Source organism: Epinephelus fuscoguttatus, linkage group LG5, assembly GCF_011397635.1.
Source record: "Epinephelus fuscoguttatus linkage group LG5, E.fuscoguttatus.final_Chr_v1".
NCBI lineage: Eukaryota > Metazoa > Chordata > Actinopteri > Perciformes > Serranidae > Epinephelus > Epinephelus fuscoguttatus.
The window spans coordinates 29,460,832-29,485,464 of record NC_064756.1 but is presented as its reverse complement, the minus strand read 5'-3'; the positions used below and the strand labels follow the sequence as shown (position 1 = coordinate 29,485,464).

The 24,633-nt window shown below is 38.9% G+C and overlaps 3 protein-coding genes across 5 annotated transcripts; 1 reads left to right on the top strand and 2 right to left on the bottom strand.

Moving 5' to 3' along the window:
- Nucleotides 1–3,463: 3,463 nt before the first annotated feature.
- proca1 (protein interacting with cyclin A1) lies at nt 3,464–7,606 on the bottom strand. The gene is made up of 4 exons (XM_049575703.1): nt 7,007–7,606; nt 6,769–6,901; nt 5,799–5,933; nt 3,464–5,690 (listed from the first exon to the last, which is right to left on the bottom strand). Exons 1-4 carry the CDS (start codon nt 7,533–7,535, stop codon nt 3,992–3,994), a joined length of 2,496 nt encoding a protein of 831 aa, XP_049431660.1. The 5' UTR covers nt 7,536–7,606; the 3' UTR covers nt 3,464–3,991.
- Nucleotides 7,607–11,820: 4,214 nt separating this feature from the next.
- On the top strand, nt 11,821–14,709 carry zgc:174895 (uncharacterized protein LOC100126024 homolog). Its single transcript, XM_049575733.1, has 5 exons — nt 11,821–12,053; nt 12,225–12,318; nt 12,610–12,756; nt 14,168–14,263; nt 14,348–14,709. The coding sequence occupies exons 1-5, from the start codon at nt 11,931–11,933 to the stop codon at nt 14,485–14,487; spliced, it is 600 nt and encodes a 199-aa protein (XP_049431690.1). The 5' UTR covers nt 11,821–11,930; the 3' UTR covers nt 14,488–14,709.
- A 150-nt stretch (nt 14,710–14,859) lies between these two features.
- Nucleotides 14,860–24,589, bottom strand: rab34a (RAB34, member RAS oncogene family a). Of its 3 annotated transcripts, none has more exons than XM_049575722.1 (12): nt 24,327–24,589; nt 24,080–24,115; nt 22,020–22,136; nt 21,845–21,936; nt 21,685–21,753; nt 19,880–19,981; nt 19,719–19,783; nt 19,508–19,559; nt 19,341–19,422; nt 18,343–18,433; nt 16,829–16,936; nt 14,860–16,748 (listed from the first exon to the last, which is right to left on the bottom strand). In XM_049575722.1, the coding sequence occupies exons 3-12, from the start codon at nt 22,092–22,094 to the stop codon at nt 16,681–16,683; spliced, it is 804 nt and encodes a 267-aa protein (XP_049431679.1). In that variant the 5' UTR covers nt 22,095–22,136; nt 24,080–24,115; nt 24,327–24,589; the 3' UTR covers nt 14,860–16,680. The 3 variants fall into 3 exon arrangements, with proteins under 3 accessions (XP_049431679.1, XP_049431678.1, XP_049431680.1); XM_049575721.1 differs by having other exon boundaries at nt 24,080–24,118; nt 24,327–24,588; XM_049575723.1 differs by having other exon boundaries at nt 21,685–21,750; nt 24,080–24,118; nt 24,327–24,585.
- Nucleotides 24,590–24,633: the final 44 nt, after the last annotated feature.

Genomic DNA, 24,633 nt, shown 5'->3' with positions numbered 1-24,633 from the left:
CCCTAACACGACCTCTGCCCAGTGGGCATCCAACCAATGCGGTGCGCAGGAGGCATCAGGTGCACATTTCAGCTTTACAGTAGAATTCAATGATTTCATTTTATAAACAAGCTACTCGTACTGTCTATCAACCACAGGGCATCAAAACCCAACTACTGCACCTCTTCCTGTCACAGAAAGTTATATCATAGCTTCCAGAAAGACTGTACTGCACTTAAACAACTGTCTTTAAATATTAATGGAAGATTTCTTTCAGCTGAGGATAATACCCAAAATCAAGTCCTTCTTTTAAGTCCATGATCTGGAGAAAGCTATCCAGCCAGTCTTCTGTGTCCCTCTGCAACTTGTCCTAAATGCTACTGCTAGTGAGCAAATTGTGAGAAAAATGGTTACAGTTATCAGGATTATTGCATTATCGTAAAATATGCTGAAATTTTTCAACAAGTATTGATACACACGCTGCATAAGCAGCCTGTCTTTGAAATGTGTGTTCGAGTGTCACTGTAAATGAAGACAAGGGGCCAGTAGTGTCACTGGGTTTGGCTGCTCTGTAAAAAATAAGGCTCAAAAATCTCCAGAGGGCCGTCACTGCCTACCATTGTGTTTTAGTTAATGCTGGTCAGTATTTACTGTGAGTTTTTCAATCTTCGTTGTCATGAAAATTTTGAAACGGTAATCTTAATCGTCCAGAATTTTATGGTGGTTTATCGTAAAATCGGTAACCGTTTCATTCCTACATCGCGCTGTGCTGATATCTTTTCACTGCCTCTCAGTGCCTCAGGTCTTAATTTCTATTGTTAAGGCACTTAACAGGCAGGCCTCTTCATATATCCCAAGTCTTTAAAGCAGCTGTAATCAATATTTTCATAATAATGGATCAAATGACAATAATAAATACAATCCTTCACTTTATGAAACATTGTGTACAAGCACTAGCCTGTGTGTGTGTGTGTGTGTGTGTGTGTGTGTTGACCTCTGTAAGTGTGCTAATCATTCTTTATCCTCGTATAAAGCTGGGGTCATACCCATAAAGCTTCCTCGTATGAGCTGCTTCTAGTCACAAATTTCCAAGAAAATTCTTAGAATTATGACGTTTTCTGAGAATTTTCTCTTTAAGTAAAGACTAGGCTCTGGTAAAGATAAAAGTTATTCACAAAGCATCTTAGCCCTTAAGAGAGCTCCTATGGTTAAAAAAAAAACAGAAACTGTAGGACTAAGAGTTTCTTAATCGGAGGAGAAAATGGCAGAAACACAAAGAAGTCACAGAAATATTCTCCAAACGCTGGTTGACAGTGAGTAAATGACATGCTACAGATAAGATTATGCAGGTATAATGTTTGTGGTTGATCTCATTAGGAATATACATATACATTTCCCACCCAGCACAATAAAGCTATAACTCCAGAAAGAAAATGATCACAACACTAAGATATTTGGAAAACTGGAAAAGTGCAGCAGTGATGACTTGGGTCTGCCTCAACCTTCCATCACACAATGACAACACTTGTAGTCTCATATTGTGATACAGCTCATGTCATTTCCTCTGGGTGTCCACACCTTGCAGGCTCAATAAAGGGCGTGTCTCTGACAACCAATCACATCCATTAAAAGAATGCATCACACCGAGCAACAGGGTCAACCACACCTCCTCACTAAGGTTGAAGTTTCATTCCCTTCCTTGCTCAGAGGTGCTCTGAGAACTTTCCTAACTCACTCCTAAGCTGTAACTCCTTACTAAAAAAAATTAGGCTAGGTTTGGAGACACATTTGTTCAGTGTTTCATTTCTTACTTAAATGAAAGTTGTATATGTGAGCATTAGGGTATACATAATAATCAATACCTGTGTGGAATACTATTCTTTTTATTGGGTGTCTTTGCAGAGCATCTTGTCGTTTAAGTTTTAAAATCCCAACCGAGAGTTTCAATTTGTATGCAGATGATGTGTTCATAAACTTAAAGCATAAATAAAACCCCAAACATATTAAACTTGCAGATGAAATTCCTGCTGCTTTTCTTCCCTCACTGTGAGAAATGGTTTAGCACAGCTCCAACTGTGTTAGTCGTTCTGCCATTTCAGCTTATGATTGTGTCTGAATGCCAAGCTCCTTTGAATGCTTGGGTGTCTTCCAAAAAAGCTGGAAACTTGAGCCGCAGCATGAAAGTCTGCATTGTTGCATTGTTCCCACTTTTTCAAGATTCGCACACGATCATCTGATTCTGCCCTGTACATCTGGAATTATTTTCTTAATAGTGCATTTAACTTTTTGGGTGTTTGATGTGATGGAGACCTAATTTGGATATCACACTCTTTTCAAACTCATCCAGACAAATTCATCTTACGCAAGCATGAGAGAATCAGCTGACCTGGAGGGATTTCAGCCTCTGCACAGGGTGTTACAAACCCTAAGTGCTGAGAGGTTAAAGTGCAAAGTGAGCACCTAATCTGTGCGGAGAATGTGACCCTGCGTTATACCACACAGGTGGTCAGCTATAAGGCCAAAGTCCCCTCTGAACAAAAAGAGTACAGTACATAACCTTGCAGGGTTTTCTTGGCATGGTTTCTGTGCTCGCTGTATGAAAAGAAAGGTTCACAAAAAATTAAGATCAGGTTAAGCAGGTTAGCATTAAGCCTCTGAGTTTTCCAATTTTCTCCCCTTGATTAAATATTTCCAGCTGAGATATCAAGGGAACTGGCACACAAAATGATCTTAAAAAGGTCATTTAGAGTTTTATCTGTCGAGCAAACTAGCGTGTTGTCATGCTTTATCTGAACCATTTCATTTCACTTCAAAGTTTTAAGGGACTGTTAGACATTACGGAATATACAGTTATTAACTTTCTTGAAGAGAGTTAGTCAAAAAAAATCTAATCAAGCTACAATAGAAGACTGGAAACAGGTGGAAACAGCTGTGGCCTGGCTCTGTCCAAAGGCAACAATATCTACCCACCAGCACCTCTAAAGCTCACAGATTAAAGGAACACTTCACCCACAAAATGATCATATGTAAATCAATTATACACCCCATGTTACCTTCAATTTGTGAAGGCAACTTTGTTTTTCTTGCATGCCTCCCCCAAAAAACAGTGAAATTTTTTTTTTTTTTTTTTTGATTGTCTGGGGTCCGTCCTTAACAACAGCAAGACTATATCAAAACATACGTTTACAAACTCTCACAACTCGTTCAGTGTAGTCTCATTTATCCAGTTGTATGCTCTGTACTTCCCAAACTCAAGCGTTTTTGCTAATTATATATGGACTGATAGTGAAACTTATCGATGCTCTCTTCAAAGCCATGCCAATTTTTTTTTTTTTAGAGTTTTTTTTTTTTAGCAAAAGTGCATGTAAGGGAAGTGCTGAGCAGATGACTGTATAAATGAGACTTGGATTATACTGCACGAGTTGTGTGAGGGTTTGTAAATTGATGTTTTATTATATTTTTGCTGTCATTAACTGTGGTCCCCAAACAGCTACTGAATTAATATGTTCACCATTTTCTTTGGAGGCCTGCGAGAAAAAAAGTTTCTTCACAAATCCAAGGTAACATGGCATGACTACCTGATTTACATGGTAAATTTGTGGGTGAAGTATTCCTTTAACACATCAGCTCTAGTTTAATGTATGCACAAAGCAAAGTGTTGCGGGTTTAAGCAGCTGCTGGTGTTAGCTTTATCCTCACTGTACAGGAAAGTTAAACTCTCAGTGAGAAAATTCATAAGCAAATCTCTCAAAATGACAAATATGTTACTTTATTTCATCAGCAGATATAAACAGTGTCAGATACATTCATAGAATCATTTGGAAATTTTATTGTAGACATGCAGAAAACAGTATTACATGAACTGATTCTCACATAACAATCAAATATGGTTTCTGTCCATTTCTGTGATTTAACTTCTGAGCCAGAAAAGATTATACTGTAAATATAGTGATGTAGCATTTAAGTTTATCTGAGCGAAGTGAGCTAACCAGCAAGTGTTTTTTTTTTTTTTTTAACTTATTCTGCGATCTTGTTGCATCACATGGTTCATTGCAGACCGTGCTGCTTTCCTCCTCTTCTTTATGGTGAATTGTGCTTTTGCTCTCTCAATAGATAACTGAATTGGACTCATGACCGGAGTTGCAGAGGTGGTCACATGGAGGTTTTCAGATCTCTGTAGATTGAGCTCTTCAGTGGTGGCAGCTTTGGGTGGTGTGGTTGTAAAAGTCATTGGTGTTTGTTCAGTTTGTTTAGGGATTGAAACTCCCTCACTGAAAGCAGCAGCCATGGCTTTCTTTTTTGGTTTCCTCTGCTGTCTGTGTGTCTGTCTGTGTGGCTTTGTATTGATAAAAGGGGCCATGGTGATAGTGGTAAAAAGCCTCCATTCACTGTGAGTTTCTGTTTCTTCCATAGGCCTGCTAAGTGCAGCAGTGGTCATAGGGCTGCCCAGTGGATCACCTGTCTCTGGAGTTTCAAGAATAGGTAGACTTTCACTTGACAAAAGAGGCAAAACTGTTTTCCTCCTCCTGCTTCTCGGTCCTTTCGACTTTTGTCTTTTCAGAACACTAACAGAGGAGTTCAGAGCCGAAACTTGGATGGTCGATTTCCCTCCATAGACGTCTATCCTGTGTGAAACCTGTGTCTCTGTGGTGGGCACTGACGGCATGGTGGGAGCCCCGGAGGGAGGGATCACTTTCAGATTGGCTGCGGAGGAATTTTCATGGGCAGCGGCCTCAAAGGGTGAAGCCGAGCTGAGTTTCCTCCTTTTTTTTCTGCCCCCTCTGTCTCCTCTCTCCTTTGACCTGTTCCTTTTGACTTTGGGGATTACAATTGGGGCACTGGCAGTGCTGACAACAAAGCCCTGCTGCTCGAGCTGTGTGGTTGGGGTTATGGTAATGATGGTGGGGACAGAAATGGCTCTGAAGTTGTCTGTTGTGTTTGTTACAAAGTCTTCAGAAGAAGGGTGAGGGAAATGCTTGCTTTTCTTTCTCTTACCCTTTCTGAGCTTTGTGGTGTTAGCTCTGTGTGGATTGATGCTTGCTGGCGTAGAAAGAGTGACCTCTTCTGCGGCCTCTGCTGGTTTCCTCTGGACTGTCGTAGATGACGAAATGGAAACAGTCTCCTTATCCATCGCTGGTTCATCTTTCATGACGTCATTGAAGGGCTCTTTTCGTTCGAGCTCATATTCACTGTCACCAACTCTGTTTGTGTTTCTACCTGACTGCTCATGTTTGTCTGCCTCACTGATGGAATTACTCAGACTGACGACTTCTTCTGCTGAAGAAGGCAAAACTGTAGCTCCCTCCTCTGCTTTCTGCTTTCTCCTCCTCCCCTTTCCTTTTCCTTTTCCTTTTCCTTTTCGCTTTTTGGTGGTTTCCTTCTTCCTCCCTGTGTTCTTCTTCTTCTTCTTCTCTGAGCTTTGAGTCTCACTTTTATCAGAGTCAGTGGTGGAGCTCTGAGAGGTGGAGACGGTAGCGAGGACCTTGATGAAGTCCTCTGCAGCGGTGACAACGTTTCCAAGTGAAGGCTCTTCAGGGCCTGACATTGTTGACTGTGTTGTGCTCTCTGGTTTTTCTTCTTTTTTGCTTTTCTTCAAATCTTTGGCTTTGGGAGGACGCACTGTCAGCACATCGATGACATCAATGCCACCAAAGTCATATGGGACCGCCTCTTTCAGCACAGCAACTGGAAACTTCTCATACCGTTTACACCTACAAGGGAAAACAAAAAAAGGGAAAATGTGTGTGGTGACTTTATAAAGTAATCCAGCTCAGGATGTTGCAAATCAAAGTTTAACACCCAAGTTAACTGATACTTACATGCCATACCAGTGCCGCTCTGCACACTGATCTTCATAGGCTAACTCAAAGCAAGGCACACCAATGACATTGAAGAAAGCCTGACCAACTACCCTGGAAGATGTGTCGTTGACTTTCCTCAGACAATCTTTCAACCTGCAGAGAGAACGAAATCCAGCCTTAATTTTAGTTTTGTCTTTCGGGAATCAATTAAATGCAAAAAGAGATGGCAACACAGTTTGACCCTATAATAGCAGAATAACTGACTTTGCTGTGTTTGACTTGTTGCTGTGACTCCACTTCTGCAATAATCCCTGTTTTCACCTAGGGAATAGGTTTTGTTTCAACATTGGGCGGGGCAAATATGAAATTGTTGAGGGTCCTCTGTTAGAAAAATTTGAACATCACTCACTTTATTTTCTTGTATTCTGGTGAATGTTTATGCACCAATTTGTGCCTTATCTGCATCAATTAATGCTATAAATGTATTTAATTCCTTTAATTTATTTCTTTGGTCAAACCAGCAGCAACACAATAATTAACTGGTGACTTATTTTATGTGAAGTTATCTAAAGTTATGTGTTCTTTAGTGAATTCTGTTGCATTTTGAAATCATGTTAATTATTCTTTGCCTAAAGTTGATTGTCATTGCAAAGTTTCACCCAATTTTTATGAGTTCCAGAAAGTAACATTTAAATAGCTGTTTATAACTGAAGTTCACCACATTTATTTCCACCTGTAATTCATTCTGGTGCATTTCTTTATAATCCCTGTGTTTTTAACCACCTGAGGCTGACTCTTTAAAAGGCTGATGCACATTGTTCATTTATTTTCAAGGAAAATCCATCATAATGTTGTTATTGTTCCACATGCATTTCAAAAGAGTGTCCTAAACACATGTGGTTGTTGACAAGCATCACAGTGGTCCAATTAACATTCCTCATTTTTAAGCAAAAGATATTTCTGTCTCATACATAGGTGTTTTACTCACGCATTATCACAGTCACAATGACAGATGGAGTGCCACTTGAAATTAGTGTAGCCATATTTAGAGGAGAAGGCATGGATGACGTGAGGGCAGTGGTCATGGGTGCGGCAGCAGCTGTCCGTCTCTTCAAAGTCTCCTGCAACAAGGAGGTCAGAATTAGTATCACACATCTATATAAAACACACACACACACACATAATTAACTTAATTTGCTTGAAGAGATTAAATTCATGTAACCCACCCAGCTGGTCATAATGATCAGCCATGTTTCCAGCTCCACACCACAGGGTCCCAGGATAAGTGAAACCTCTCTTGGATCTTTTTAAAACCTTGTCCTGCAGCGCAGAGTCATCACTCTCATCCTTTTTCACCCTGCCGCTGCGCTCCGACCTCTCTTTAAACTCCCGGCACATCAGTTTGGCTTCATCCATGCGCGCAAAGCGCGTCTCCAGCTGCTGCCCGGCTCTCTGTTCTTTCAGTCCCAACCTGCACTCATGCATGAACGACTTCACCTGCATCTGGTTCATTGTGACAGAGCAGTTCACGAGTTTCCCGGCGGGGCTGACGACGGAGCGCACCATCTCGGCTCCGTCTGACACCTGGTAGAGGAAACTCTCCCTCACGGTTAACATTTTTGCGCAAAAGGTGCCGTTGAGCATGGAGAACATCTCTTTGCTCTCCTTCTCTGCGTCCAAAGCTCGGCTCAGGAAGTCGCCTTTGACAAAGTTTCTGTCCAGATAAGACAGAAAGACAAAGAAGACCGACCACATGATGCGGCCAGTGCCACTTTCAGCACCACGCGTAACGGAGACAGCTCCTTGCGGTTTTCCGGTGCTCTCGAGCAACCCTCCCTCTTTTAAGACGAAGCTCAAGTGGTGTGATTATTAATACGATAAATGGCAAAGCTGGGAGGAGTCAGCTGAATTAACCTCTTTAGATATCAAGCCCGAGTAGAGTAGCTTTATCAATTACACAGCACAGAGCGCTGGTACACTCTGAGACCATATTACCCACCGGTGTATTACCTCGCTGAATAAAACGTGCAGAGGGAGAGGAGAGGGTTAATTTGTGGGTGTGCAGAGCGTGGACCTCTAGCACCTTTCATGGCACAGAGAGATGACCGCAAGTTACCTCCCAACCCCCTCAGCTCAACCCCCCAGAAAGTGGAGATTTACTTTGGGAACACGCATGGAGGAGGTTCTAGTTTGCCCCCCGCTTTCCATGGTAACAGGCATGGCGTGATTGTGCCAGCCCAGGAGATTGGACATCTTTCAAATGCCACACAACAGGCACTGAATTGGTGATGACCTAAATCACAAAGCAGGGACAAAACTCTTTCATTGTGGAATGTGAGGAAAGGTTGGCGCTGTCGCACGCGAACCACAGTGACTGAAGGGCCTCAGCAGGCTCAGACTGGGTGAGCTGTGTGGTTTGGGGAGAAGGGAAGTGGGTCCCATTTTGTTTTGTATTGTACACACTACAATATAATTTCAGTGGGATAGATTTCCATAAAAGTAAACCTTGAAATATTCTGGTGAAGGCCACAGATCAGATATTGGAAAGGTTCAAGTTTGAAGTGTGCAAGGTGCAAACTCGGCCTCGAAAGCCTGCACATGTATGGCAATATAGTGTATTTAATTGGTATTCTTTTTGATTTCTACATTTTTATATACCATTTGATTTGTTTGTGATTGGATTTTATTATAGACATAAAGGTCTGAAAATGTCATTGTGAAAATTATTGAAATTGTTTATTTGTAGACTGTTGTGCTGTTTGGAAACGCAGCATTCTGGATCTGACCCACTGTATATAAGTGGTGGGCATAGTATCCATGACACAATAATAAAAGCATTCATTCATTCCATTAATGAATCAGCAGCTTCATTGTTGCTGCACGCAGCAGGAAATATGTGCCATGCTTTATTTGTTTTGCAGATCTGTGTCTGATCATATCCGACCTATGTTTATTAAGAGGAATTCTAACTAAAATCCCACGTGACTTAAGAAAATGATGCACAGCAAATTCCTCTGCATCTGCGAACAAGTGAGAAGAAAAGAAAAGAAAACCCTCCTTTCAGGTTGGGTTTCTAATCAGCCCAGTGTTTTGTCACATGGCTGGTCTTATGGAGCTCTAGAGGCGGAGATCCAGCCTACTCAAGGCACTGAAATCGGATTGTTGGAAGGCGGAGAAAAATGATGTAAAATCAGCAGAGGCAACATTCGACCAAATCTTGAGGGAGGGGGGAGAGAAAAGGGTTCTCATGAATTAAAGTGGTCACTGACTGCAGGAGGGATTTAGGCAACCCAAAATGAGGCTGCTGGAAATATTTTGAGTCCATGTGGAGTCAACAAACAGCGCACAGTGAATCAGAAAGGTGACCCTTGATGAAATATGTGTTGTATGGGCATCCCACTGGGTAATTCTCCTTTCAGTCAGGCTAGCTGCAGAACAGCGCCCCCTGGATGTGTTAGAAAGTCAGTGTCTGAATCTAGGATCAGAGTTATGAGTGGATGTAGTTACCTCATCAATATCCTAATGAGGGCTAAATCTAAAGACACTGATAATTATAGTAGTATAGTTAACTTAACCTGCTGGCAACAGGAAAAAGTGTGGTTTCAGTGGTACTGAGTAATTTAGAGATTAATATAATTCTGGATGCATGACATAAAATCCCTTAGTTGTTGCTGTTATTTATTCAGTTTGATGTGGTCTTCACTGTTTTGATTTACAGCTCTCATCTGTTTGTCTTTGGCCTCAGCAGGCAGCTTCTCCACAGTGACGTTAGCAGCTAGCTGGTAAACACTGTTGAACATTTAGCACCAAAAACAGAGCTTAAAAGAGACATGCATTCACACAGTGGACATAAACACGACTCCAAATCAATGTCAATGTTGTCCTGTGCCAGCTGCATGTGTAAATAAGCAACTGTTTGCTCACAAGTTCATCAAATCAACTTAAAAGGTGATAATAGCCTGTGTCAGTGATGTGTTTACGGTCTGTTTATACTGACATCTGGTGGCTAAAAACAGAAATTGTTACTGCAGAGTTAAGCATTTCTTCGAGAGAGAAATCCATCAGCACGCAGCACTATCAGTCAGACATGTTTATATGTCAGTATCTGCTCGGATTACATTCATTTATTCATATTTACAAAAACAGATAAAGAAAAAGTACATGTACAATTCATTAGAAATGATGGAGATGTGAGACGGAGCACCCTGATAAGCTGTTGAAAGCTTGAGAATGAAAGCAAATTGTATTCAAAATAGTTTTTTGAATACATCTAGATTTAAGAACAGAACATTGTACATTGCACATATTGTAAGTGTGCAAACATGTTAAAGTGTAAGAGTGTATTTGGAGAGCACCAGAGTAAGAGAGAATGAAAAGGTAAAAGCCATCCAGGGTGAAGCACGAGTAGAAGTTGAAATTTTCAAATTTGCACAGGCCATAGATATATATTTTTTATTGTTTAATAGGTATTGTTTGTTAGCTTAGTTTCTAATAGGCTCTTGGTCTACATACACATATAGAGGAGATAATACTTTCTTTGGGGGGTTAGCCCGGGGAAGCTTCTCCAGCACTGGCTCATTGATGCATTTATTGTAAGTTCATTGAGTTCACGATACACAAGACACCACTGTGGGAAAGTACAGTCACTGCTGTCTGAGAGGTGAATACTCAGCTTGAAATCTGTTGTACAAAACTGCGATGAAATTTCAGATCCGTTTATTTAATAACTCTAAGAACCTTTCCAGTCTGAGAACTGGGGAATGTACTGGGAATACAGTAAGATAATGGATTTTGTCTCCCCAGCTGTAAACATGATCACAAGCTGAGTTTATTTAGACACCGATACTCGGGTGACTCTGAACACCTGAAGCAGCTCTGGATAACAACCTGAGGCATGCATGTGGGGGAAAAAATAACCTTAACAATGTAATGCTGTCCACTGTGTAACTTTTGTTCTCTCAGGTCAAACTGACCCAAGGACACCAGGAAGGTTAACATGTTTTGAGGATCAGTGGTCAGAGTTTCTCCATTTAACCATCCTTTACAACAGGGATCTACGAAACAACAAGTTCAAAAAGTAATGCAGCATTTTTTGTAGCAGCTTTTAAACATCCGTCCAACATCATGTTTTATAACCAGTTAAATTTACATACAATACAAGTGAGAAAATGAGCCATAGCGCTACAGACTCCATGTGACACGAGGCTCTATTTTAAAGGTCCAGTGCGTAGAATTTAATGGCATTTAGCGGTGAGGTTGCAGAACTGAAATTTCAATTTATGTCAAGCATGTAGGTGAACTACAGTGGCCGATGTGAAAACATGAAAAAGCAAAGTTGCGAATGGCTCTATTGAGAGTTGCTGTTTGGTTTGTCCGTTCTGGGCTACTGTAGAAACAACATGGCCGACTCAGTGGAAGAGGGGCCGCTCTGTATACAAATATAAACAGCATATTTGAAGGTAACAAACACACCATAATTCTTATTTTTAGGTGAGAACAATCTCAGTTTGACAGTTACAGACCGTAACTCTGTAAGTTTCTATTCTCACACCATAAATGGGAAGTAATGATTATCTGTAGTGCAAGAAAAATGCATTACAGAAAGTAAAAGTCTCTAATGTGCTTTGGGCAATAGTTGGCAGAGATGTAAAGTGTACAGGAGTTGTGAGCTAAATCATGGAAAACAGACTTTCCCCACACTACCATAAAACAAGACGGAGCTGGATGCAAAAAACAGCAGCTTAAAGAGCTTCCTCGGAGCATGGTGTCAAGATTAAGGAAAAGAAACTTTATTTAAGCTTAAGAAGAAAACCAATGTGACAGTGAAGCATTTCCTGTTCCTTGGCAAATGTTATCTGCACTTTTCTGCTCTGCATCCTCAGAGCAAAAATTGCTCTGCTAACTGATGTACTGACAGAAGTACATATGTTTGCTTGTAATGGTCGATGAGGCCGAGACTGCTCATCAAATCATTAGCTGACTGCAGGGCTGGTCAGCTAATGGTTGGGTCAGCGTTATAAACAGACCTCTCCCTCCCACCCACCATTCACCCCACTGGAACTTGAGACTGGTCACTCTCTCATTCACAGTCTGCTTCATTCACCCCAGTTTCTGCCTCGAACAGCACAGACGTGAAGTGTTGTTTATCAAATGGACGTGTTGGCCGCTCCTGCAGACAGACATAAAGGATGGTACCTTTCTCTGATGGCACCCAACACAAAAGGACCAAAGTTTGCCTGGCTGGATCCGTCCAGACTCTACTGCAATTCCCAGGTATGGAGGGAGGGAGGGGATGATTTCTAGTTACTTGATAGTGTTTTTACTGTCTTCTCTCTGATTGAACGGAGTATTAAAGTCATTTATAGTAGAAAGATACAAGTGGTGTGTGCATTTCCAGTGCACACTTTGCATGTTGTGCATTTACTGTCTTTGCACTCGTGTCAGGCTCTTGCAGACTGTGTCAAAGACCTTCTCAGCCCATTCCACAGCGACACCATTGACCTGGTTGCCGGGATAGATTCAATGGGATTTATTCTTGGTAAGAACACATACTAATTCATTTCAAGAAGGGTATAGATTGCAGTTTAAGAGCTATCACTTGGTGTGTCACACTAATTCCAAGAGGTTGTTATTCTTCTAGTACGTAGATCTGGAAATCTAATCCCTGACCTTATATACTAAATTTAGATACTGTCATAGCACATGGCATGACACTGTGCAAAAGCATTCTTGGTCTAGTTTACACTGAGGTTTAGCCACAGATGGTGATTATCTCTGAGATATTATTCTGTTGATGTGGATGAATATTTCTGCTAATTTCTTTTTTCAGGTGCGTCTCTTGCCAACGCCCTTGGCAAAGGTTTTCTGGCTATCCGCAAAGCAGGACACCTGTGTGTCTCTACTGAATACCAAACCTACAGCGACTACACAGGCAGAGAAAAGACTATGGAAGTAAGACTGGATGTGCTAAAACCAGGTTAATCTTCTTTTACTCTTCACTCTTTCACCATGTGAGTTATTTCTCCTGAGGAGATGAATGTTTACACAGCTGGTGATGTCTGGACTCCTCAGGCGTGTGACACATCACTTCAGTTTATGTGTCTTGACAAGGGTATAAATTAGTTTAGACTTGTGTTATTTGTGTTTTTATGTAAATATTCAGTCTTATAATTGGATAATGTCCATACGAAAAACAATACACAGGTTCAGTGATTACTTAGATCATCATTTTACAAAAAAATTAAATTAAAATTAAAATAATAAGCAGAATCTAAACATATAAACTAAAGATTTGCAGATGACTTTGACAAGGCTATAACATACTTATTTCTGTATGGAAAATCCATTATGTGAACAGGGGCTTTCATAGTAAATTAATCTGCAGATTATTTGATTGATTAATCGATTAATCATACAAAATAGTGAAAATGGTAAACAATGCCCTTAATTATATTCTACAGCCCAAGGTTATGTATTTAAATTGCTTATTTTATTCAAATAACAGTCTAAAACCCAATGATTTTCATTTTACTATCATATATGACCAATAAAGGTATAAATCTGATAAGCTCGCATCTGAGAAGCTGCTACCACCATACACAAATCTGCCATCTTTGCTCAGAAAATGACTTAAATGTTTAATTTATCATGTTAATAGCTGCTGATTCTGTCGATTAACTAATCAATTAATGACCTAATAGTCTTAAACTAACTTTACATTACAAAACCCACATGATTTAAACTGCAGGGCTCCTCAACTTCATGTCCATTTATTCCCTGTAACACAGCACCCTCTGGTGTTGATGTTGGAGGACTGTCTTTGACATAATATCAGAAATTAAGGGCATCAATTTGGAGTTAGATTCTCTGTTATTCATTTTTAATACATCAAAAATAATATTTAAGTCCTGTATTCCAGTTTTTTTTTTCTCTGCCAACAATTGTTTGCTATAAGTGTGGAAACTACTATTAGAGATTTATTAATCTATAGATATGTTAAATTTATTCAGTTATTTTTTACAGTTTGAATTAGTCCTTTAGTGTAGGATTAGACACTGAGCCAAGAGATAGATGTTAATGTTAGATTTAATTTTAATTATTTACTTCACTCTTTTTTGTGCATATTTATATTTGTACATCTGGACATTTAAACACCAAATAATTTTATGTACCACTGTGTTATTTGTGCTGTTTGCTTTATATTTTGCACTGGATACACTATAGCAAACTATTCATTTTTTTTTTTAACATTGTCTAATATGTTTATAATCCTTTTTTTTTTTGCTATGCTTTACTTTAAAAGAGGATTATCATTTGACTTTGCTAAACATGTGAACACTTAGGTAAAAATTGGATGCAAGTACATAACATGTCTCCGTTTCCTGTAGGTATTAGGGTGCTAATAGTGGACCAATGGATAGAAACCGGAGGCACTATGAAGGCTGCCATCAAGCTGGTGGAGAGGCTGGGAGCCACTGTTGTAGGTCAGTCTAGATGGTTAAATAATGATGACATAATTCAAAGATCCTCAGCATTTTAAAATAGACATCACACACTGTTTCCGGCAGGTGTAGCCGCCGTGGCCATCGAGAACACTGAAGGTGGGAAGTGGATCAAAGAACACTACAAATTCTCTCACTGCATCCCCGAAGAGCTCCAGAGCCAAGTTGACCGGAAGTATCTCGATTTCTTCAAAAGCTTCAACTGAACAAGAAAACATGATTTCTTCTCACAACTTCAGTAAAGAAGACAAAGGGGAACATGTTTTTTTAATATACTGAAATCTGTTTTGCGACAGCTAAACTGTGATTTCAACTAAATAACTTTGAAATATCACATTTAAATGTTTTTATAATCTTTTTTATTACATGTAAAACACATCATGAGTCATTTTAAAGAAAATAAATGATTAAAATATTCATACAAACTATTTCAGTTTCTGATATAAAAAAAATGATAATCCCAATTCAGTCACTGATGTGATTGTAAACAAAAAGCAAGAAGTACCTATGAAGTATACACTGTAGATTAAAAAAAGTCTGCATCTAACAATGGTTCCAACCTTGAGGTCGGGACCCACACATCACAGGGCTCACAAGATAACTTAAAGGGCTTATCAGGATAAGGAAATCAGAAAAAATATTCCTGCTACATGAAATTGTTAAAGTCCCCCTCCACTCAAAAATGTGCTTTCTTATGTTTATGTCTACAAAATGTCTGACATTGACTATACCGACTTGTATCTGTGAAAAGTTTGTTACTAGAGAGGTGTTTTCACATTCCTCTACTGAAGGGGGTGATGTCTGGATATTTTCCTAAAATCATACGCTTGATTAAGTACGTCAGTAAAATGAAAGTCAGTCTCTTTCTAATACAGGAATCAAATATCGACGGTGTCACAAACTTTGACACAACACCAGCAGAGACACCTGAAACCTCCAGCGCACAGTGGACTCATCAGTACAGAGAGCAGAGTTAGCATTAGCATAGTGAAAGTTTTGTCAGCAAACATGGCAGAGTGCGCAGTTTTTAGATGAAAACCAGATTTGGGAGCTTCACGATCTACCAAAAATGCCGTTATAGCAGATACTATTGTGTTCGCAACCATTAACACGGTTTTAGCCACTGCCAGTTAGCCTACGAGCTAACAAAGAGGGGTGCGAATAACCAGAGACCCTCCGATACTTTATTATCATAATACTTAAAATACAATATTACTGCGATTTTGCATGTTTTGCGCATTGTGATAACATATACATAATTTTTCTAATAAGATACATTTTTCAGTCTGTCCATTTCACTTCAATAATTTTTGTTGCAGCAACACGTATCTAGTGGACAGATACAGCAATTGATGGTAATATTCTAGTAGGCTACCAAGAGTTTAATTTATATTTGCAATATTAATAATTTAGCGAATAAAAAAAGTGATAAACGGCATCCGTGTTTCATTCAGTGTTGCCATGTAAAATACGGCAATACTCTTTTTTCCCCCCGCCCCTGCTAAAAAAAAAAAAAAACACAAATAAAAGATGCTGACTACACTTCCTATTCTGATATGTTTGCTAGTCACCGATTTTGGTGCACATGATACTCGTCATCTGTGCCTGGGTCTGACTGAGGCTCAAACATGTATGACTGAATCTCTCTGATGTTTCCTTTAACGCTAACACTAGCCTTTTAGATATGTGCTGATCTTTCATTGGTCAACCTAGCGCAAGCGGTGCTGGAGAAAGTGAAACTTATTGAAAGCAAATTTGTCAATGCGGGAGAGAGAGTAGATCTGCTTCAAGCCCCTTTTCAGAGGTTTTTTTTAACTGCTATGTGGGAAAACCACGCTAAACAAAATATTAGTATACTTAAAAATGTGTCCGGAGAGGGACTTTAAAATGTTTCAATCTTTCCTCTATTTTTTGCTCTTTTCTTGTCATTTACTGCACATTTTTACTTCTTCTAGAAGGCTCGGGAACCTCTGATCTACAGTATTATATAAAAAGAGGTGAAGTACCATAAAACAGTCATTTTAAACAGCTGACTTTAAGGTGAACCAGAAATTGTTAAACAAACTACAGCAGCAAGACTGAATATTTAAGCATTGACACAAACACCATGTTAAAAACCTCCTCAGTCACTCTCTGGCATCTCTGCAGGAGCAGAACAGAACAGTCATTTTTTTGTGTGGCTAATTGCTGTGTCACTCTGTAACTCCAGACAAGTTAAACTGAGCAACACCACAAGAATCCACATCCCACAGAGGAAAACTCTCTCCAGGCCAGGAAAAACTGAACTCAAACATGTCAGGAAGTAAAACTCCAGCGTCCCTCCTTCTGCTTTGACCACAGAAATCCCTCCAGTCTTTCCCTCATTTGCAGTCTGTACCTTTGACTCTATACTTCCATCCTTACTGGCAGCAGTTGGGCTGTTTCTTCTTTGATGCAGCGTACAGATTGTTTGAATTGCTGTTAATTTCTGAAACAAATGAACAGCTGGGTGTTAAAACTGTGTGACAAATGTGACAGCTCATGATCACAGAGAGTTTGGATACTCACTGACAACGCCCCCAATTTGTCTTGTTCCACTTTTCTCCAACTCAGCGAGGACGTTGATCTCAAACGCCAAAGATGCAACTCGAAAGAAAAACTCTTTGACGTTTTCCCCTACAGAATGAAAAAAAAAAAATTTATAGATCAGTAAGGGACTGTGCCAAAATTACTGGGGTGGGGAGGAGGGCTGAAACTTACGTCTGACCTTTTTTGTTAAAAAAATAAAAGCAAGACTCTCTCTAGGATTATTAACATTAGCTTTTGATCTTCACTTTCATTTTGAAAAAATCTGCCGCACCCTTCTCCGAAATGTCTCTACTCATCCCTGATTTAAGTATCGTAATATTAACAATATTATAATTGATTTTATACATATGGTGAACTTAACAGTTACAGTGTCCTGTTGTACACAGACCTAATAATTAATCTTTATTTCCATTTAATTTTTTTTCTCAACAACATCCTTAACAAAGAAACACAGGACCTTCCCAGATAATGAAACAACCATGTAGACTTACGGTACCACCAGTTTTAACTATTAATTTCTTTTTGAGAAATCATTATTTATCCATCCATCATTTTGGCATGGCAGACGGACCTAAATTCTACAAGCCTCAGCTGCTGATGCCATGGAGAAGAATCAAGTCAGAGCAGCAGCCAATTCAAAAAGCTTCATTGTTGCAGTCACATGGTGCCACAGTTGCTAAATTCAACCAAAGTTGACCCCAAAATGTTGTGTATAAAACCATTTTCTAGCTTTGTTTTCAGTAATCTTTAGCTCCCAACCTCTCTTAGTGGCACACATGAAAGAACTATAACCTAATTATGGGATGTTTCTTGCTGAAATTCACGGTCATCATAGTTAGAATCATAGTTTTTATATGCACAGGCTTGTACCTTCAACTTTTTATCAGAGGACCAGATGCTCTCTTTTTTTAAAAAATATATATTATTTCTAATTTTCATCTCGAAAAAATTACATATACAAATAGACTAACAAACATATTCGAATCAAATACAAAAAAAAGTTGAAAAAAAAAAAAAAGGCATTTAGCCTATTACATAAACAGAAAGGAAATATGGCCAAGAATAACAAGACATGGTGACTCACAGTAGGGACTTCAGTAATTAGATGGTGAATTAAGGTGCCCAACTATTGGGCCCCAAATAGAGAACCAGATATTTTCTTCTGCAGCGTTTTTACTTTTGCCTCAACTGGAAGCATTTCATGCAGATTGAAGCAGCAGAGGTGCTTTAAGAGTTGCGTAACATTGTCCATGACAAAAAGTAATAGTTTTGCTTCTGAAACTTCCTCACATTTTGCAACGCAACATGATCTGCAAGAAAATACTAAAGTGAAAAAATTATTAAAAAAAAAACAAAAACAAAAACAAAAATGTTATAACCCTCCTACTTTTCTGCCCCCACCTCCTTGACTAATAATTTCCAAACAGTCCCTGAGTCAACAGTGGGGTTACTGCCACTGTTCATTTTACTGCATTAAAACATAAAACCCTTACCTGTCAGTGATGACACAGCCCAATACTCTGCGCTGATCTCTTGTGCTATTTTGATTGCGTCTTGTTCGATCTGAGAGTACTGAGCAGGAGACTGTCAGAGAGACCAGAGGCAAAGTTAGATATGCTGGAATCACATTAAACTCAAAAAGTCTGCAACTAACTGTAGTTTTCATTACTGATTAATCTGACAGTTATTTTCCTGCTTAACTGATAACGTGTTTTATGTAACAAAATTGTGGGACTAATTAGATATTATCCTACAGTCTAAGGTGAGGCCTTTGGATTGCCTGTTTTGGGCAACTAACACTTTGAAATGCAAATATAAACAGTCTTCTGTCACTTAAGACAAAGGAAATAGCAAATCCTCACAATTAAGAAATCAGAGAAAGGGATGTTTTTGTATTTTTGTTTGAAATGGCTGACAACTGATTTTCTGTTAATTGACCAATCGTTCAGCTCAGAAGTTTTAAACACTATAAAATGTTACTGTTTTTCATAGGCAATAAGAGTACTGGAATATTTTATTCCACTGCGAGGGAATGACTCAGGGACATGAGAAGCTCTCTAGTAGTAATCCAGTAATCTAATGTGTTGTTTTTTTAGGGATTAAAAAGGCAACAGCATCAGCAAATCCAAATAAACAATCACAACAACATCTCAGCATGCTCCTATCATCTCTGCAAAAATTACAGTAAAGTAAAAGAGGATAAAAAAGTTCAAAAAAGTTCAAGAAAAACTACAAACTTCTTGAAAAAGAACAATTTTGCTTTATATTTCCAACCACTACTGAAATACAGTTTACATCTTTATGACCATAATTTCAGCCTCTATCAGAAAAGCTTTGGAGTCTCATGAAGTGAAGGACAAGGAAACTACATTCCTGAGGTTTGGGCTGGGACACAAACGCTTTGTGCTGCTGGCAACAATCCAAACAGTTCACATTTGCCTCCAGTAAAGGTTCACAGGCATGTCTACTTTAAACAGTAAAAAAAGCGTACGCTCAGGTCTTTCTTTGTGCCAACAAGGAACAGCTGGACGGCGGTGGGGTCGTTCTCTTTCAGGGCATCTTCGAGCCACTGCCTGCAGACAGAATAAGCCAAGTTTAAGTTCTCCAGCTGAGATGAAAACCTGCACCCAACACTATGCTCATAATGAATAAGCTTACCTCACATGGCCCAAAGAGGCGACATCATTTACATCAAATGCAATAATCACAACTGGAGGAAAAGAAAACATGACATCAACAGTTTTAAGAGACAAGAATTCCAGTAACAAACACAAAGCTTTTTTATTTCCCCCTGACATTTTGTCCATGAAAAGAGGACAGACTTCAGTGCATTCTTTATCTGCTGCCCTGAAACACACAAATCTCTCACCCTGGGCTCCTCTGTAGTACGTAGAAGCAATGCACTTGAACCTCTCTTGGCCTGCAGTGTCCCAGCTGTAACATAGAGACAGAGGTGTGAGCAACGTCACATCAGACACACTCATTTTACTTTGTTTGTTTGATGTGTAATAATGAAGACATTAGACTCACAGCTGCAGGCTGAAAGGAACACCCAGCACCTCAAAGCGCTCCATCTCAAAGTCAACACCAATCGTTGCCTTGTAGTTTTTATCAAAAGCATCTTTACAAAATCTGAAAACATGAAAAAAATGACATCAGTATTTATCTGAATAAAGGAGGTCATATATTTGATCTAATTTATCTGGATTTGATCAAGATATCTCAATAAAATCTTAAAGATTTAAGTAAAACATTAAACTATTCACATCTGGCTACCATCTGATAAAATAACATTTGGATCCAGCATTTTTTTTTAAAGGGTTGGTTTACCATAATAACAGAAAAATATACAGTATTTTAGGGACTATTTTTTCAGTACAAAGTACAGTTACAATGAAAACTGCTGATAGCATGTTCTGTGGATTAGTCACAGCCTTTTAAGTAAGCCACTTGCCTTTTTAAATGCCTTAAACCTAATGTTTAATGCTTTGAACACTGAGATGGAAAAATTTTAGTTAATTCTGAACAAATGACTTCTAAACTTTCTGCACAACCAGATACAACCAGAGGTTGTGAGGAAATATATATATTAATATATATGTTTCTTTTAAATTTGGATGAAGTGGTCCTTTAAAAGGGTAGTCTGTCTCTATGTGTCAGCCCTGCGATAGTCTGGCGACCTGTCCAGGGTGTACCCTGCCTCTCGCCCGATGTAGCTATGATAGGCTCCAGCCCCCCCCGCGACCCTCAAGAGGATGAAGTGGTTAGAAGATGAATGAATGAATGAATGAATGAATGAATGAATGAATGGTCCTTTAAAAGGGTTGTGACATTTCGATGGCATTTTTTAAAATATTCATACTTTCCTCATGAAACCGCTACATCTATTTTAATAAAAAGGCTTAGTACATACTGTATATCCTATGACCAGTAGTGGAAGATGTACTCATGTATTTTACTTAGCAGTGTGTGGATTTAGTGGACTCTAGTTGGGATTCCTTCAGTGTTCATTGTCTGCTGATTACAACCAGAAAAAACACTGAATAAAGCAGTTTCATGTTAGAGATCTGTGTTTTTCTGACGCCGTTCGGCTGGTCGCAGAGGGGCTGTTAAGTACAGTGGCCAATGCAATAATGCAAATGGCCCTATCAAAAGTCAGTGTTGGGTTTGTCTATTTTGGGCTACTGTAGAAACACGATAGTACAAAATGGTGGACCCCGTGGACGAGGACCCGCTCCCTGTATAGATATTAACAGCTTATTCTAAGGTTATAAATACAGACTTTTTAGGTGAATATATTCTAATGAGAACATACTTGTTACATTATATTTCATTTCTGCCATTATATCCCCTAAATCCTACACACTGGACTTTTAAATAAAGGTAACAAGAGTAGCACAGTAAAGATAGCCTGTTAGAAGTTCCTCATTCAATATACTTCAAAGGCAAATGCTACTTTAAGTATTAAGGTAAAAGTACTCATTGGGCCTTTCAGAGAGTTATATTATTATATGTATCATACTATGGGGATATTATAACTGATGACTTTAGTATGTTGTTTATATTTTAATCTATAGCACAGTATCCATAGCACGAGAGTAAAAAGTACATTTCCCTTTGAAAATCTGGTGGAGTAGAAGTATAACCTTAAATTGAAATAAAGTAAAGTAAAAGTCTATTACAGTGTGTATTTTAATGCAGGTTTAACATTTCTACACTTTCTAAATAAGTGATCCAGAGGACTCTTGCTTCCTTGAAGTTGAGTTATTACTTTTTCAGTTATTTATTTTCCAGAGCTGCACCAGTGACGGTGTTTGATGTGTGTTTGAGCTTACCTATTAATCAGACATGTTTTCCCCACAGCCAGGTCACCCACAACAATGACCTTAGAGATTTTAAATCTGCTGAGAGGAATAAAAGAAGACAGCACCAAGTGAATAAATGCCACAAAAACACCAAATCCAGTATCATCTGGTTGCTGGTGCCTGCTCTCACCCCACAGTGCCGGTGCGCTGCTCCTGGCAGGCCGTCTTCACTTTATTGTTGAAATCCTCCTTCGTGTGAAGAGCTGCCTCTTTCTTGAAATACTACAAGAGAAAAAAGGGGACTTGTGAGGCTGTTTTAGACTGATGGTGGACAACTAGGCTTTGATAAGAGTAGATGATTTTACCTGAGGGAGCTGAGCGATGATGCGGTCCCTTCGGACAGGAGGAAGAACACTCATGGCTGAAACTCGGACGGACATGAAGCTTTGTGGTAAATGTTTAGCAGAGGGGCATGTGATGAGCTGGACAGAGAGAGAAAGACAGCAGCATAAATAATCTGCCATTTTAACTAGTTGAATCTGTTTCTTTATAATATTTAGACTGCAGTGAATGATTTTATGGCCCAGTCATTATATACATGAGACCTGCTGCTCATTTTCCTGTTTCTATGGAGAATAAAATTTACAAGATGTTAAATGAATGCTTTTCTCTGTTTTATAGCATTACATATAATTGTAAATTGACTTTTTTGCCAAACCAACAATCCAAACCCACAGATATTAAACTTAGGCATAAAACAGACAAAAAGCAGCAGAACCTTTTGGATTCCTGAGTGAGCCTACCAGCACAAGCCCAGGGGCCCAAACTGTCAGGGTTCCCCTGGCCTTCACCTACAGAATGTTACTGAGTTGAACATATACTGACCAAGAAGAGGCTCAAATGACCACAAAGGGATGCAAAAGAGCTGCAAGAGGGCCAAAACAATCACAAAGAGACACAAAACAAAAGGACAAAAGGATGCATACCAAGAAATGCAATATAACAGCAATAGAAGAGGCAAAGCTGTCACAGAGTCTGTGTGTCTTGCACCTACATAGAGGAGGTGGTGGGTCCTATTGCATACCTGTGCCCAGGGGCCCATTGTCTCAAAATCAGCCCATGGAAATAGAGTGTTTGCCACTTTTCATTGTAACTTTGTAACAAGTAATTAATGATTAAAAGTGTTGAAAATTATCTTTCTGTCAATCTATTACATATGTTGAACTAAAGCAGAATTATGGCATAAAGAGTAACTAAAAAAAAGAGACATTAATCACTGCTTCAGTTCTACAGCTGAAACTATTAATATGAAACTACTGTAATAATTAACTGATTGTTTTTGTATCCCTTTCAAGCTAAACCCCCCCAAACGTATCACACTGCTCAAATGTTAATATGAACTGGTTTTCGGAGTCTTCTTGAATATTAACTTGAACATCTTTCAGTTTTTGGACTGTTGGTTGAACAAAACAGACAGCTTATCTTGCATATTGTCGGACTTCTCTTAGTCAATATTCATTGAAATACAGAGGACTATCTCTTTGGAACAACCTTCATCCATCTCTACAATCATCATCGACATTATTGTTATTCAAAAAACATCTGAAAAGGACTCTTATTTGCAAAGACTCTTAACACCTCATTGATTTATTTGTAATTTGTTTGTGTTCGTTGTTGTAAATTGTACATCTTAAACAATTTTGTGATACTTCTTAGTCTGGAGCTTTTATCCTTTTCTTATGATTGTTGTTATTTAATATGGGAGGTGTCTTCATAAGCAATTTTTGGCTTCTGACCTCTCCTGCACAATGTTTTAACTTTTAATTTCTTTTTCCTGTATTTTCTCTACATGTATGTGCAAATAAACTAAACTAAATTTATTTATTTATTTATTATTTATTTATTTATTTGATAATGAAAATTACTTGCAGCTTCATTGTTAACTGTCCTCTGATGTTTTTGTTTTTCTGTTGTTTTGCTACAAAAATGATTTCCTCATGTGATACAAAAAGTATCTCAACTGATCTAAACTGACTGCAAAAATCCTTAATTGTATTTAACTTTGCATACGTAATTAGTAAGGAATAAGTTACCAAAGTCCAAGTACCATATCTTTATCTTGTATTTAAAATGTTAAGTTTCAAACAACATAAAAACACTTTGTATTAGTTTCTATGAATGTGGTATAAATAAGCTCATTTTCTCCTCCTGTCATCTTTATATCTGTTGTATTTCCCCAGGCAACCAGAACATAGACTGTACCCCCCAAGAGTATGGACACGGTATAGACTACAGAGAGAGCCAGGCACAGCTCCAAGTCAAACAATAAAGTGTAATGAGAGAAAATAATTGTGATCCATTGTGTGGCAACATGAGCACATGCAGAGCCAGACCAGACAACTGTAATCAGAGTTGATCCACTTACTGTGTCGATCTGTTTTAATCCTCTTGTTCATCAAAGCTGCTGGTAACGTAAAAGGAGGAGAAGAGGAGAAAGAGTTTGGTTTGGTCAGACACAAAACTGAAACCAGGTCACTTTAAAACTCCATTTTGCATCCAAACACTAAGTTCAGTATCCTTTTATCTATGTAAACATACAGGTAATGAGAGATACAAGTTAAAGTCGCGCATGTGACCAAATTAAACTTTAAAAAACAGCGTGTTTGAGTTACCTCATCAACCACAGGCTTCTCGCTCCTCTGTGTTTCCGCTTCTTTTTTTCCTTCCAATGATGCTTGTTAGAGTAATGGAAACTCGTTCATGTCCATTGATAGACACTGAAGTGTGGATTTAATGTTGATCAGAGCTGAAATCGATCCACGGAAGTTGAGGAGGAGGCACAGACTGAAGCCGCAGCAGCTGCTGACTCAGATCCCTGGATTGCTTTTTTTCTTTCCTCCCAGATTTCCTCTGCTCGGTCCCCTGCTGGAGGAAATGAGGAACGATCGGAAATCAGGAGAGAATATAAATATGGATCTG